Genomic DNA, 17,038 nt, shown 5'->3' on the forward strand with positions numbered 1-17,038 from the left:
AAGAACGGCGGCGTTATCGGCTGTAACCGCTGTGCGGGGCACGCTCACGTGCACGCTCACGTGAGCGTGCACTAAAAGGCACGCCCGGCCGACCCGCGTATGTACACAAAGCACAGAGAAGCTCAGAATACAACGCACTGAGGGGGAGATTGTCTTCCTTCTCTGCTTCTCTGCTCAGGTTCTTTTCTTCGCTGTCTGAAATAGACGCACCTCTGTTTGACTGGTGTCCCTGTAACTGTCCCATTGTCCCATAATGTATGTGCAGTTGTAGCCTGTGCTTAAACGGTGTATAACAAGATGTCTGCATAGGAGATTTAAAACTCCCTGCAGTCCAAGCAGAGTGACTCACAGAGGACATCAGAGGTTGTCCGGTTTCTGTGTCGCGGTGTGTTTAATCTCCTGCTCTGACTGCGGGGGGGGGGCAGGCTCTCTGAAAGGGGGTGCAAAGGGAAAGTACACTACAACTGGAGGGGTTGTACTTTGCAGGACTGGAAATAGACTACAGTCAAAGTTGGGGAGGACTGGGGGAAGACAGGGAGAGGGCAAAAAAGACAGACATGGGCTCAGGAAGATAACGTGTAAAAGGTCCAGCAGCCATCTTAAGACGACACCTCCGTGCCTGGACAATTTCTCATTTCATGCTGCAAGGGAAGCCATTTTAAAGATATTGAGAGAAGACGAAACTGGGAGAAATAGGCCTTGTTGGAGTCATGTTGGGAAAGTTCCCTTGTTGAAAGTGGTGCGTCTCAATGGAAAGGCCCAGTTGGAAGACTTGTACACAGAGGAGGAGATCTTTGGGGCAGAAGTTGCCAGCTGGTCGTTTTTTTTAAAGGAACATACTGAGGAAGACGAGAGCGATGTTCAGGAAGGAGCTGCTCGATGCACGGAGAGCTTTGAGGAATGCTGGGGAAGGAGCGCGTGGGCCGAGAAGCAAGAAGCAGAGAGGTGAGTGGGAGCCGGCATCAATACGAAATATGTACTACGATAGCAGTAGGATCACACCGAGGCAGGGAATGTATCAAACGCATACTCAACTAAGTGGAACAGCGGTAATGGAAATGAAAACAAGGTCGTGCACTTGATGCTGCTGCTTAATTGGAGTCAGTGTCTTCTACACCTTGTCCTGCTCTGCAAAACCCCAGCTATACGTGGATGATGCTTTTCACTGCAGGCGATGCTTTAAGGTATATGGCTGCCCATAAACACTCAAGTTATCTGTTGCTTTCTCTCAAACATCCCCTTAAAGGCCCCTTCACATGATCAAACGTAAACAAAGGGGTCGCCCCACCCCCGAAGTCCAGATAACAAGATTTGAAATTAGACTCCCCAAACTAATTTACAGGTGTATAAATACATGGACTACCATTAGACTAATAGCTAAATCGGAGAGTTTGCTGATGCTTTTAAAGGTTTGTTTACATTGGTGAAATGTTTAACTGAATTAAAACAGGCCTCGCAAGATGTTTTAGGAGGTGAAATGTGCCATAATGTATATTATATGGTACACATGTATGTATCTGGGCCGGTACAAATTGGGACTTTTAAAATAAGCAAACATGAAAGAACTGGCAGTTAAGCTTGCAATTCCAAGGGCTTTAAATGTGATATTTAATAGTTGTATATATCTGCAAATGTGTTGCAGTTGAACCAGCGGTCAATGTCTGTTGACACATAGCACGGCGTTCCTGCTCTCACCGTTTCTTACTGACCCGGTCTGTCTTACGTTGGCATCCTGGAGCACTCTATAGCTGCTTGATGATTTCACATTCCCTAAATGTTACGTTCAAGTGGATTAAGCATACATTACAATTAGTTAGGTTGTCCGTTCTCATGGGGCAGCTGAGGCAACATGTGAGGGTAAAGCCAGCGCTGTTTCCCTGCTGTTTGGTCTGTGTGTTTGTGTTCCATCCCGCTGGTGCACAGTCATTCACAGGAACCCTCAGGGATTCGGCGAGGATTAGGTGGTAGGATCGGGTTGCAGTGTGACTGTCAACATTCGCCTCTGAAGGGTTTTGGGGGGCAAATGAAGAAGCATCAGCTAGACGACCGTTTTTCTCCTTTGTTCAGACGAATGGCCGCCAAATGCGGTGTAAGACAAAAGTCTGCAGGATCTCAACTTCAAATGCGTTTTCTCATGTTCTTCACATATTTCTGTTTTCAACACAACTCTCACATACAAAGCAAAACATCTGACACAAGTGCAGCCGTGGTTTGAGTATGATGTGGTAGAAATCTGTGGCCAGATGTTCAGCCGGGACTTGTTGGTGGATACCACCATGAAGAGTTTTAAGAACATTCTCATTTTGAGCATGAGTTTCTTCAGCGGAGCAGCTCGCCGTCTTATAGTTCTTTTCCATGCAGGAGACTGGTTACAAAGTGGACGTGCATGAGATGGAAGGTCTGGTGGGATGTGAGAAACAGATTGATCACAGCGTGATGTAACAGCAGCAGGATCTGTTCTCCGTTGCGGGGAGATTCTGCCAGACTTGCTGCTGATAAAGCTGCATGCCTGGAAGGCATCCATCAAGGCGGCTCCACAGAAAGCAGCCTCTGCCACAAAATCAATGGGTTTCCGTGAAGTCTGCCTACTCTATTGTTCTTTTAAGATAATTAAACCACAGCGCGCTCCGAATTTCACCTGTCCAAAAAATGTTTTTAACGCTCATTCAGTGTAAATGATTTCTCCATCTGCTTTGAGATCACAGGAGCCAAATTGTGGAGCCGTCGGGCCGGGCTGCTTTAAATGTGACTTTTCAAATGTTTGCACAGGCATCTCTGGTACATGTTGGACGTCAATAATGAGGATTGGCTTCTGTCCCGGTCTGTGTGTACCGCAGGTTTATGCGGTGCAGAGGAATATGTGGCCTCCTGAGCCGTCAAACAAAACCAGATTCAGAGTAAGATAAATGACACGCACCGATACAATCTAATCATCTCTTCTCAATGGCTGATGCGTTATGATATTCCAGCCAGAGATTGGTGGAAGCTGAGTCGTTGTGGGTTTTTAGTGAGGATAAAAAAACGCTTCCCCATGAGAGATATTTCCAAGCAAATGGAAGCTTCACGACCGTAGCTGCCCTCTGATTGGGTGACGGTCATGGAATCTTGTGTTATGATGAGCCTATTGATCCGGCTGCCTTTGAACTGTTACTTGGGGGTGTATCCCATATCACGCATAGAGCACTGGTATTGATTGCTGCACTTTCTGCCCGGACCGAATGCCTCTCAATGATGGAGGAGGAGTGCGAGGCGGGCGAGGGCGAATAGAGGGAGGTTTGTGGAAAATACCGAGTGAAAATCCGCTGCATCTAGGTTTGTGTTTGGTGAAAAAGAAAGACTATTTAAGCTTAAATCTAGATAGGGATGCATTTAAGATAAAAAGAAATATAAAATACCACATACAGCTGGGTGGTTATCGTCAAAATAAAGTAGGAAGAGGAAAAAGGGATAATGAGCAGAATTAAAATCATTCACGGAGCATCTCGTGATTCATGGCAGGAGTAAATCTCTCGTATTGATTCTGTGTTTACAAGGCCATAAACAGTAACATGCCTCACTTTAACGACGCTAAAAAGCACATCGTTCAGCGGAGCTAGTCAGCAGTCAGGGAAAGAAGGGCCGTCCTGAAAGGTGGACATGGACTCAGGGTGGCCAGTTAGAGATCTGGGTCTGCCTGTACTTATTTTTAGATTCGTTTGATGGCGGTGGTGTGGGGAGCACAGATGTGTCTGAGAGAACAATTAACGGGTGTCAGAGTGTGTTTCAGAGACGGAGGCTTGAAGGACGGTGGGAGGCGGTTCATATTCTCGTCACGTTTTTCTCCACAAATCAGACGTCCTGAAGGATGATACAAAGGCCTCTACGGAGGAATAGATATCAGTAGTATATACATAATGGTCTATTGAGATGAAAATATGCTCGCCATATCAACTACAATCTGTCACTGTGTCTAACATTGTGTAGGCAGACACTATATCTTGGTTTTCTGTTGTTGGTTAGACAAAAAGATATGGAAAATGAGCATTTTGCTTTATTTGAATCATCATTTAATAGACTACAAGATTAATCCATAATGAAAATGATGATTGTTCTGAGGCTGTGGCTGCTTGTTATGTACCTGGAATAAGTAACGCGCGTCATGCTCCAGAAGGGGAACGTGTTTGCTCTAAATAGCCCTCGGCGGCTTGAGGCGGGGGTAACCTTCACCCCATCTATGTTAAAGCTAACAGACATGGACTCTATAGATACATAATTGATAGCTTGTGGGTTTTGTGGGGAGGAAAACAAAGATAATAGGAGAATAGACTGAGAGGTAGAGGGTGTAACAATGAAGCGAGGAGTTGTTTGTGTTTGTATTCAGGAGGAAATAGAGACATTTCATCCCCTCTATCCTGTCATCTATGCCTCTTTGCCTCCTCCCTCGTGAATTTGTTCCCCACCAACCTCGTCTCTAGCTCTCGCCTCTCCATCTCTTCCCTTTGTCCACGTCTCTCTCTCCCTCTTTCTTCTCTCTCTGACTCTTTCTTTCGCCTCAATCTGTCTCTTTGTCGCTCGCATCTTTCCCTCGTGCCGTTCCAAAAAAAAACATGCTCTGTTGAAGCCAGTTGTTTTTTCTTTATACATTTTTGGTTTTCCCCACCTCCTCCTCCTCTTCCTCTTATTCACCACTCTCATCACCGCAATCAAGAGCAGCACACCCCTTATGCTCAGACTTCCAACCCCCACCTCCTCTTGCACTGAGCGTGCTCTCGATCGAGGCAGAGAGGGAGGGGGGGGGGGGGGGGGGGGGGGGGTTGGACAAACCAGCTGAGCATTACCCCTCTAAAGGCAGCGTCTACGTCAGAGAGACGCTGTTCACATCAGCGGATACACGCTCAGACACAAAGACACCTGGCTCCGGCTTATTTGCATCTCCTCTCTCTTTCTCCCCGTCTTGCTGCCAGACTGGAGAGTAAACACACCCACGCACAAAAGGCGGCTCAATCCCGTTTTTTGAATCTTTATTTCATTATTTATTTTTTGATGATGCCACACCCTGGGCTTATTCGGGTTGTGGGGATGATTTTGTGAGCTCATGCCACAGGTAATCTCGCACGCTTGACGGGACGCGCTACTTGAAGAGATGAAGAAAATCTGGTCCAAGAAGAGATTTCAGGTGAGTTTGCTCCTTTTATGAAAAGAAAAATGAATTGATTGTGTTGTAAAGCTATATCCAGGTTGAGATTATTGGTTTACATATTAGGATGTCATGCCACACCCTTTACCTGATAATGAGATGCAAATGTGCTGATTTGTGAGAGATAACCGTGGTAAAAGAAAGATTTTAGGAATATTTTCTAGGGAATATATTGTTTACAACCGAGCACCACTGGGGGGAAAAGCCAAAAGAGCAAAAGTATGGGTGTCCTGTTTTCCACTTTCGTTGTCTGTTATCTGTCAAAGAAATTGAGGGCAAATCAGGACAACGTGACAAAGAAGGTCAGCTCAGGAGATCTCTGGTTGCCAGGTAGAAAGATGAATCTAAATGCATGAAAATCATCTCTTAAGACCGTCACACTGACACGGAAAAAAAGGCACAACAATCCACTTACGACTTCTGCTGTACCCCTTTTTGTGTTGTGAAATATGCATCCCGCCTTGGAAGTCGCGGCAGTTTTGTTGTATAAATAAGTCATTGTTAGAACAGGTTTCCCAAATTGGTAGCAGATGAGAAGTGTGTCAGTAGGCTACACTCCACGGAGACATGAGAATCAGGGCAGCCAGTCAGAAAGGCTACGAAGTGAGCAAAGCTCATGAAGCTGAGTTCTGGTGGCGCTTTGCCTCCCCTCAGCTCTGCATCAGTGTCAAACCCTTGAGACCTGTTCTTTCGCTTCCAGCAGCAGATCTGTGAGAATAATGCTGGCAGGATTTGGATTATACCCAGTGAATATATTTTGGAAGTATTTGCCAAATGCAGCCTTTTCAAAGGGATGCAGTTTGTGCCTGGCGTTTGCTGATATGATTGCCTTGAGGCCATAACAATGGAGATCACGACAACGATGGAAGCTTCTAGTGGAGTCAAGCAGCAGTTACCACCAGGCAACAGTTAATCAAATGACACTCAAAAAAAAGAAAAAAAGATGAACCAGTGCGCAGCAAACGTGGGGGGAAATGAGTGTGAAATGAGTCATTTCATTTCGCACTTTTTCTACTTTTGCTTTCCATCTGCTGCGAAGCAGTGAGTCACTCTGAGGAGCTCTGCTCGGCGCTGATTGACAGACAGCAGTTCCGCCAACTGCTTCATCAGCAGGGACACTCGCTGGAAAAATGGCCTGGAGAGTTTGTCAGATATTTATCATTTTAGGAATTCATCCGTGATTATAGATGTGGCTGGGCGAAGATTCAATATTCTCCATTTATCAACTCTCAGCTGAATCTTATCCTGATACGATCACATCATCCTCTGGTGCTGCAGAAGTCTGGTGTCTTCAAACGAAATGAGATAAAAAAAAAAAGAAATGTAGTTATTGAAGGTTTTTTTTGACTGATGTGATGCTTAAGTGGAAGAATATTCACTGCAGTTAGACCAACCGCTTCGTAAAACAAGACAAAATGAATAAGCAGCTGTCATTTTTCTTAGCTTTTCCAAATACATTAAGGTTTTGGACTGTTGGTCAGACAAAACTGGACATTTGACAACTCTGGAGAAAGCTCTAAAAACTAGTGCATCTTTTGGTTTGTGGATTATTTTTGTGACGCATCAGCAATAGACCTCATGCTCAAGGGAATACGCCAGTAGATGGCATTATGATATCTAGTGTTTCTTGCCATGCAGTTTCCATACAGTCAGCTGTAGATCTGTGCACATTTTTATCACTTTTGGAAAACATTTCTTCGTCCACATTGGTGATTTCTAAGCGGCAACAAATTCTACTACGACTCCAGCATGTTTAAAGTGTTCACACCTTCTGCTGCTTAGAGTTAAGGGTGTGACAACAACAGTGCTTTTGGGCAAAAGGGACCTTTACAGTTTTCACTCTCGTGTTTTGTGTATAACTGAATCTTTGGCTGTGTTTGCTGCTGAATAATAAATTGTACTTTGTATCTTGTTTCAGAGAACTGGGCATTCCACGAGGACATTTGGCAGATTTACCCATGGTGTGTTGTCAGTATAAGCTTCACACCCAATCTACTCTGTTCCATCGGTTGTTTTCTGTTAGAAATCTGTAGCTTTATGATTTTCTCTTGTGTTTAGCCTTCGACAGCATATGCTTCACTTTGATTTATTCCTCCAATGACTCTTTTATATATGAAAGATGCTGTTGTAGAACATGTAAATTGCTTTATTGTATTTATATGTTTTTTACTGCTTACAACGAGAGTGGGTTTTATTGTTGTACATCCACCCCCACAAAGCAATATTTTTGTAATCACGCTGTTGCCTCTCTGCATAAAATGCTCGAGTGAATAATATGTGGCCTCGATGATTTATGTTATAATATTTGTTCCGTCCGTGATCGAGCCAAACCAGAGGCTCGCTGTACTCCCCTCCAAATCATATTTACATTTCAATACAATCCATACAAGGTGATATATATACGTTCCCTCATAATTACATAGCTGAGTCGATTCCCCGCGCCTGCTGTGCAAACTATTTGACACAGATGGGTGGATCTACATACCCACTCCCAGGAAGTAGCGCTCATGCTGCTGCTGTTACCAATGTAATGAGTTGATGGTGATTTGTTCCTGTTACACTGGCTCTCTTATCATTAGGCTTCTGGAATTATCTAATCAGGATCTGACTCCATGTGAGGCGCAATGAGGTGCAACCTATTTTGTGGTTGTCGTCGTCGTCCTCCTTCGCCAGCTCTCTAACCAGTAAACGTATCTGTCAGCCGCCCAGCAGTTCGGCTGCTGATTTTTTAGACTCTAATGGGTACGAAGAGGATTGGTCGTGTGGGTGAGAGAGATGCTGGTTTCCATAGTAACGGTGCTCTCCCGTCTGCCCTCTCTTGCTGCCACTATGGAAGTGAAGTTTTCCGCTCCTGCCGAAAGCAAAGCTATGGTAAACCTGCCTGTCTTGATTCATCTATCTCTCTTCTTCTTCTTCTTCTTCTTCTTCTTCTTCTTCTTCTTCTTCCCATCCGTCCCTCTTTGACTTCATCCGTTCACCCCGCTGACATGCCGTGATCTCAGCCACAGAGATGTGGTTTACTGTGACCCCCACTGTCTCTGTGCTTTCTGTTTCTCTCCGTCCACTTCCCTTCATTGTGTTTTCTATCCCTCGAGAGATCAGTGCTCCATATTATTTTATTTGTCTTCCTCTGTATTTGTCTCTGCTTTTGAATGTTCCTTATATAATCGAGACGACGATCAAATGTTGTCCCCGTTCGTCTTTTTGTTACATTTTTGTGATTTCAGTTGCTGTGACTATCTACCATTTATTGTCATTTTCTTCACTGCTGCACAGAAACATCACTTCATCCTTTGAAAAGGTTACTTAGTAATCATCTCATAATTATGCCATCCAGACACATTTTAGTTTGGTTTGGAGTCACGATGTAAAAAGATCATTTCTAATACCCACTTTTCTGTCATTATTATTTATTTTTCTATTTTTAGGCTTCATTGAATTGACAATCTGCTTTGCTAAGAGGTGCTGTGTTTTAGAAGGGTGCTAGCAATGATTTTAGCAGGTGACATATTTATAGAAACATATATATAAATAGGAATAAGAGGAACAAAGCGTTCAGTCTAACGAAGGAAACTAAGCTCAGCCTGCTGTTTTCTTACCAAAGTCAAATGGCTCCAGACCCGAGGAGGGAGCATCTATACATACCCCTCCCTCCATGTATCAGCCATGTATTTTTGTGAGCCACAGCTGGCTTCATGTCACGCTCCAGCTTCAACCCATTTTATCTCCCTCTGGGGGCCCTCCAGAGGGCCGTCAAACTCTGCGCCGCTAAGCAAACGTGAAATGTCATTTTCACCGAGACTCCGTTGTTGTTTTCAGCCTCCTCTTCTCCTCCACCTCAGTTTCTCTTTCCTGAATTTCCACCTTCTTCCTCCATCTTAACTCATCGTTGTGTTCTACTTCTTCTTTATTTCAGACTCTGAGAACACAGAGGATGAGACCACAGAACCCCAGATGGAAACCAAAGAAGGGCCCGGGAGGCACCAAGACAAGGCTGGACGGAGAGGACCTTCAGGTATCTCATCTCAAGCACGCAATACTTGCAAAAGATGCGGCATGCACATATTCAGTAGCTCCTCAAACCTTATTTAACATCGCTGCCAAATACACACTTCTACAGAATTGTGATTGAATGCGGTTTGATAGATTTAACAGAGGGTGGTTATCAGCTTGGCCCGAAACGTGCGTTGGATAAAATCCGATATGGCAGAATGCATGAATCCCTCTCGGTGTGATGCAACAGCGTGACACACTGCCCTAGTTTCAGCAGGGAACCTGTCTCAGGTCTGGATCTCACTGCGAGGCCCCACAGGGGACATGCAGCGTAGAAAACTGAGAAGAAAGAGGTTGAAGAACAATTCTTTTACTATTTTGTGTACAATTAAGTTTGTACACAAATTGAGTATTTTTGTGGTGTGGACTGTTGGTCAGACCTGGGTAATTTTCTGACATTTCACAAACGATACAACAGCAGATTAATCAATAATGAAGTTAGTTGCCGCCCTGCGTTTCTTCATATTCTTCGATATTTCTGTAATTGCGGTCTAAAGGTTTGGTCACCCTACCACAGGTCTTTCATCCATTTCCTTTAAAGTCCGTGACACTTTAAAATTAGAAATGACTTCCCCGTCAGTGTGAGTTCAGATGACTCCAGCAGATCTTCAAGTCAGCGTTCAGAGTTGTTGCTGAACTCTGACATTTAGCATTTTCTGCCAACAGAAGCAGAGTCATGAGTCCTCTTGTATTTAAAAATGGAGGAGTCATTGTTTAGAGCGGTGTCCCATCAACCCTTTTGGTCTAATATGACACTTAGGCCAAATCGGATTAAGCTTAAAGACCTCATTCCATTTTTTACAAGAAAGGGGCCAAATAATGATTCACTTACTCGTGATCTCTTAGCGTAAATGTCCAAAAATGCAAATGTCAATACAATTTAAATGGAAGACGTTTCCCCAGTTCTAACCTAACGAGCCTGTTCCTGTCAGCGTTACACAGGTCAAAAGAAGCTGAAGCTGAAGTGGTGTTGGGGGACTGGCGTCCCAGAACCTGCGTGCCCTCACCGCTCGCTCCCAGCCAGGCAACAGGACGTCTGAATATAGATCAGAAATATTGACACCCTTCTCCTTCCACCGGGAAGACATTTCATATTCTTCTCTCGCTTCTACACAGTGTTTGCACTTTCTAAGCGCTCGTGTTGGCGTGCTGACTACGCCCTCATCGCGTCCCTCCAGAGACGAGCAACAAAAAAAAAAAACGAAAAATAGAAAGAGAATATCAAATGAGGGAGGGATGAGGTGATGCATCGTTTGCTATTGGAACTGATTCTGGCTGCCTCAGCTGCATACAAAAACTAGAATGCCTTGTTAAACATTTCTGCAGGAGATTCAGTTTTGTGTCCAGCGGACAAACGAGACAAGACTGTTTGTGAAAATGATGTTTCCATTAGTGTCAAAACACGGCACTAAAAGCTTGTTCTGCTGTTCTGCCTTTCGAGTATTTATGAAAGCTTCTGCAGAGAAAAGAAAACTGGATTTTGAAGCTCAATATGTCAAGGCCTTGAAGTGTGTAATATATTCCTCAGTGGCCCCCTGAACGATTTTTTATTTCTATTTCTTATATAGCTTGTTGGTTGTGGCGCTGAGTCGTTTTACATCCCCGACACCATCGCTGTCTCAAGGTTTCCGTCGTTAACAGAAGATGCTGACCGCTCGTTCTTTTTCGCTGCCAAAGCATTTCTGTCTCCTTTGCTCATCACTAAAATGTCAATCATTACCTGATTTGCGATGGGGGGAGGATCTCTTTAAGTGGTGCGCGCTCCGTTCTCTTTCATTTCCTGTTTTCTAGCAATCAATAGAGTCTTGATCCATCCTGCCCTTTTTACGCTTAGTGCATGTTCCTGCACTCCGCTTTACGTCAGTATCATTTTCTACCAGCTCAGGATTCTTGCTCTTTGTATTGCATTCAGTTAATTAATTACATTCTTTTGGGGGATATAGTGTGGTAATAATACAGACAATTGGCCCCTTCTTGTCCATGCTTTCTTGTACATTTTACGCCTTTTTTTTTTTTTTTTTTAAATGAGTAAAAAACTAAAGAAAATAGTCTAGAAATTAAAGTGCAACCACAAGAGTGTAAGGGTGTTCCAATATTTAATTTACGAAACGTTTGAATAAATTAACACGATTGAAACATTCTATCAATAAATACTCACTAGACCACCAATTGTGTATTAATCCACAGTTTAAGTGAGTCCCTAACAAACGCACCATTTACTCCTGTTTGTGTAACTAACCCACACTAACACATTTTTGTTTTTGGTCCTTTCTCTCTCGCTCTCTCTTCTCCCTCCAGGTGAGGGAGGCGGGATGATGGACTATAACCCAGACCCTTCAGATCGCAGGGCCACCCTCCCTGGTGGCTATGACCCTGTGGTGGAGCGAGAGCTCCGCGCTCTGGGCTCCCGTCCTCCGGGGCTCCACTTGGACCCCACAAACCCTGCCAGGCAAGCCCTCGGTGGGGCTCCCGCTGAGGGGGCCCCCCCTGTCCGTCACCTGGGTGTGGAACCGCTGATCCGGGCGTCTCACGCTAACCTGGCGCGGCCTGTTCAGGGCTCGGAGGAAAGTGTTTCTGTCGGCAGCGACTACTATGGGAGCATGTTCAGCCTCTACAGAGGGAGGACATTTTCTATGCCGTTATAGCACATGGCATTTCATTTTTAGGATTCCACTAAAAAACAAAAAAAGACTGGCCACAAACCCCAAATCGCAAAGAAAACTGACACATAAGACAAGACATTGCATCCTACATAGACCCAACTCGCAAAAATGTACTCCATATGTAATAAGTTACATGAGTGACTCTTTTTTTTACTCTTACTTCATATATTCAAACTTTTTTCATACAGCTTTGTTACTTCCCATTTTAATTTTGATGTCACACTTTCCTTCGACTCTGATTTGTATTGCTGTGAGTGTGGTTTCTATCTAACGGTGATTACAGGTCTTAAAAAATATCATTGTTAATATTTCTTAAAGCCATTAGAGAGGACACGATGGTACAATCTGCTAATATGTATTATTCAGCACTTCTGAAAACTGTGATTACTCTTTTTACCCACTGCATGATTTGTAGAGCGGCCCCTCACTTTTGGATTAACACCATATCTTTATAGGTTTGCTGTGGCATGCATGGGTTGCTGGCTTTGATCCGAGCTAATATTAGCATGAATGTTCTCACAAATTAATGATCATGTGATTCACAGGTTCTTTTTAGGCATGTTTTTGTATTTAAAGTTAAAGCAGCAAGCTTTTTTTCATGTCGTGAATCTGCAATTTTGTTGCAGCAACATTGCCTACAATTTCCAATTATTACTGTCTTATGGTGTCTTCCACTTCACCACAGTTAAGTTCTGAGGAACGTTTGAAATCTAACATGTAGGCGACATTGTTTCATTTTTATTCCTTTCTCTGCCAATTCATTTTACACTGTCAGAGCACAGACACAACACAAGGGACTCGCTGGTGAATATAAAAACATAAGACAAAATGACACAAATGGACGTTCATCTGCTTCTTTATTACTCTCCCAACGCCTCCGGCAGCTGCACCAGAGCTCTAACTTCACACCTCCATTTCCCCTCAATCCTCACCCCTCTAGGACTCAAACTGCTGACGAATCACAGGGGCTCTCCTCCCGTGTCCCCCTGTCTTCTCCCCAGCCACCTCCCAGTACGCACAAAAACAGCATCAGTACCCCAGACCAAGACCCGGATAAAACCAAACCTTCAGATCCCCAATCTGCTAAGACAGAGCAGGCGTCAAGTGTCAACAGTGTTATCATGACGCCCAAACTGTCTCGTGCAGGGCCCAAGATCTTTGACAAGGTCCTTGCTTTTGAGGAACGAAGGGCTAGCGTTGATCTGCCGGGAGGAGTCGGATCTGTATCAGGTTCTAGATTAGGACGAGCGGCTTCCTGCGACTCGGACGACAGCGGAAAGAAGACAGGAGGCCCCGGCAAAGAGGGCGACCGAATCCTGCAGAAGCGAGCGGCGTTCAAGCAACGCGCCTCTTCTTTAGAGGACAAGACGAGCTACTCCCAGAGGGTCCAGAGCTACCAGAGCAAGTTTGCCGAAGAGCTCCAGAGGATCAAGAAACTTGTGGGGAAACCAAGCTTGAGGAAGGCTTATTCCACTGAGCAGCTGGCGCAGAAAGAGAGGCTCACCACGGGGAAACTGGAGCCCATTCCTCCCCAAGTGGTTAAAAAGTTGGAGGCGAGGGAGCGAGCCCTGGAGGACGCAAAGGCCGGGGACGGCAGATTGCAGATTTCTCCACAGGCGCACGGCAAAGGCCCGGGGAACCAAAGTAACAACCCTGAAAAGAGTAAGATGACACAGCCAGATTCACGGGGGATGCCAGTGGAGGGCTCATCACACGGGAGCACAGAAAAAAAAACCTATGTTACCATGGAGACGGCACCAGTTCACCAGTTACCAGGGCAACCATTGCCAACAGCCACAAGGAAAAGCCTCAACAGGTTTGGATGAAATTTGTGTGTTTTAACTCTACGCAAAATCAAAATTGTCAAAATTACAGTTTTCTTGTCTTTTGTAGGGAAACTCTACAGAACTCTGCGGGAGCTGACAAAGACACACTGGTCACCACGTCGCAGAAATCCTCATCTGCCGTCAGAGGTTTGAGAACGGATTCAAAGAGGGAGGCGGACAACAAAGCAGACCATAGAGCACCGAGCCCGAATGGGAAGAGAGTCTCCCCACTCACTGCGAGGGAACCAGGGTCCCAGTACCCACCCAAGCCCCCCCGGCTCACCCCGTCACCCACTCCTCCCTCCATCAGCCCTCTCGTGAAGAGGAGGAAGGCGGAGGCGGGGCGGACGTCTCCTGCCGTGAGGGTGAACATCCCCACTATCCTGGTGGAGGACGAACCCATGGAGACGGAATGCGTTGAGGACGGGAGCAACGCGAGAAGCAAGACCAGAAGGAAAGAGGGGAAAGTTCACCAGAAAGGGCGTTCTGTTCAACCCGGGTCTCCAGAGGAAGGTATGAGTCCATATCGTGTGAGGATTGTTGATAAGCGTCTTTGTAAAAATCTAAATTAAGTCGACACAAGCAGCAGCCACCAAAGCTTAACTTTGAATTGATGTGGTCCCTTTAATGGCCACAAGCTGCTGGATCCAGAACTACTTAGACCCCAAGGTCAATCAACAAAATCACTGTATTGGTTTTCTAGGTGGCTTTTATATTTCTAAGGGTTGTAGTGAAGTATATTTTTGGGGTATCTTTGCCTCGATTGACGGGTCTCTCAGGCAATTTCACACAACGGTGGCCGCTGCTTGCATGAGCGACCTGAACCGAACTGAACCCAGAGAGTCACATTCAAGGCATCCCTTCAGAAATCCACATTGTGGGAGCTGTATCCGTCTTTTTCTAGATTTTGTGAACCCAACATATGAGCCATCGTCCTTTAAGTGTGTAAAGTAGCACTTCAGCTCTATTAGCCTAAGTGAGTGGTTCCTAACCTACTAGATTGATTGGAGGGGTTATGAGATAATTAAACAATTAGGAAAGAGGAAATTGCTTATGCACATTCAGGATAGTTGGGGTTAGTTTGGGTTGTTGTTAAGTGAACACTCTGAGACAGAAATCCTTTTTTTCCTTCAAGAGCTCACAGCTTACAGAAATATGTCGCCTTTGTTTATGGATCTTTGGTGACTTTTGGTTTGGAAAGCTTAGTATACCTACTGTAAATGAAAATCCCAATAAAAGTAGAACAAATAAGCACAATAGCACTAAAAACAGCAACTTAAGAATGATCACTTCAAACTAATAAACTGACCGATGAAGTAGAACATGTATCCATCCTGTTGTCGATATAGAAAATGTATCAAACACTCACCGCGGGGCTCAGACTCATTGGCCCAAAAAAGAAAGTAGCCCATGAGTGATTTTTTTTGGGCCTGACCCATTTATGAAACCAGGTAACAGGAAACAGGCAGTGACACATAAACCTGACCTGTTGTTTCCAGGGGCCTCGTCCGATGACTCCGACCTGCCTGCTGATGAGGAGCCGGCGGAGGGCCCGAGGTTTAAGAGGACTCTTGTGGACACCGCGTCATCCAGCGGCTCGGAGGTCACGCTGACATGCGTCATCACCGGGAGGCCGCCTCCCACAGGTACAACTGACAATATGCTGTATACAGTATTGATTAGTAATTGATTATTTTGGGGTTTTTTTGTTGCTGTTGTTTTCTGTATTTTTTCATCCTTTAATTCACTGTTTTCGTAGGAAGAAAAAAATGTCCAATGTTTAAAATCCATCAAAAGACTTTTCAGTAAAACCCCAAACTAATGAGCTTTATTCATTACTTATCTTTGTAAGGTGGATTGTGCTTTACCCGCTTTTCTGTGGGAGGTTTTATTATGTGTGTCATCCGTGTTTCTTCTCTGCCTCCTCAGTGACATGGAGGAAGAGTAATGTGGAGATACGGAGCAACGCGTTCCATGTGGTTCAGGCTGACGGGGAGAAGCACAGTCTGGCGGTGAAGCAGATGAGGCCGAACAACGCGGGGTCGTACTGCGTCACAGCTGTCAACGCGGCGGGCAGAGCGTCCTGCAGCGCCACGCTCCATGTCCAAACAGGTGAGACGAGGCCAGAGATGGAAGGATGTCCCAACGCGCGCTGCGATTTGCTGTTTGATTTACAAAGATGCGACACAAATTTAAATGAAGACGGACGCGTTGAGGCACATGGAGACGATGCTCTCCTTGAAATACATGTTGACTCACACACACACACACACACACACACACACACACACACACACACACAAACTCGCTTTAATCCACTGCCAGCCCTCCTCCGCCTGACATTCTGTCTTAATGACTACAAAGGCCCGCTGGAGCTCAGCATCCCGACCGGGGCTCCTCGGCAGCGCGATAGTTGCCATGGCAACCTATTAATTCTTAAAAGGCGCTGAGCTCCCCCTTCGGTGCGGATTCACAACGCAGACTTGTCCCCCGTCACACACACACACACACACACACACACACACACACACACACACACACACACACACACACACAAAGGTCTCCCGTGTCTTAAAGGCAGGCATGGCATTCAGAACGAGGTGTAAACAAAATAAATATTCCTCTTGGAAGAGGCTGCTGTTATGAAGGAGCCTGCGGTGGATGTGCTGAAAAGCTTGTAGCGCTCCCAGAGTGTTAAATCAGCTCATGTAAATGCAACCTGCACTTCCCCAGTTTTGTCAACAAATGTGAGCGTACACTCTGGTGCCGACTCACCAGCAGCACGAGGGCCTGTGTTTCCATATTAGGCCAGCGGAGTCTTAGCTTGCAGGAGTATTTTTAGCCGCCCTCTTGTTCTCTCGGGTAATTGCAGTCTGCTTTATGTCCCTGTGTGAGATTAATCAGGCAGTTTTTCATCTCTCTAGATTTCACGCTACAGAGTTGCCACAATGTGCTGGGAGATTACGTGAGTCGCTTCAGCTGGTTAAGCTGGGAAACTGAGTAGATCTTTGACAGGAAGAGAATGACGGAAGGATGTCAGACCTCAATATGGTGAAAGAGATTATCAGTTCATTCACCAGCTGTTTATTCATTTAAGAGCAGCATCATCCTCTGTGGATTCTGGTTAGAAAAAAGAAAGAAATTCAAAACTTTATACGATATTTAACTTTTCAGATGCTATTGCGTGATCTTCGGGATGTCAGGAATGCTGGAGACTATTGACATAAACGTGACGGGAGGCAGAGAGAGAATAGAGGATGAGACTGAAAAGGAAGGTTCGTTGACTCGGACTGTGCGGCAGCAGTTGTGTAAGACTTGGC

General features: G+C 45.2%; 1 protein-coding gene across 1 annotated transcript in view; it reads left to right on the plus strand.

The window, feature by feature from the left end:
* Positions 1 to 17,038, plus strand: part of spega (striated muscle enriched protein kinase a) — a 39,700-nt gene that overhangs the window by 4,607 nt on the left and 18,055 nt on the right. Inside the window, exons 3-8 of the mRNA XM_068719790.1 lie at positions 9,093 to 9,191; positions 11,528 to 11,678; positions 12,833 to 13,708; positions 13,786 to 14,231; positions 15,218 to 15,364; positions 15,648 to 15,830. Coding sequence (XP_068575891.1) covers positions 9,093 to 9,191; positions 11,528 to 11,678; positions 12,833 to 13,708; positions 13,786 to 14,231; positions 15,218 to 15,364; positions 15,648 to 15,830 — 1,902 coding nt within the window. The remainder of the gene's footprint in view (positions 1 to 9,092; positions 9,192 to 11,527; positions 11,679 to 12,832; positions 13,709 to 13,785; positions 14,232 to 15,217; positions 15,365 to 15,647; positions 15,831 to 17,038) is intronic.

The sequence above is a fragment of the Cebidichthys violaceus genome, unplaced genomic scaffold (assembly GCF_023349555.1).
Source record: "Cebidichthys violaceus isolate CVI_PGR_0920_01 unplaced genomic scaffold, fCebVio1.0.p SCAF_24, whole genome shotgun sequence".
Lineage (NCBI taxonomy): Eukaryota > Metazoa > Chordata > Actinopteri > Perciformes > Stichaeidae > Cebidichthys > Cebidichthys violaceus.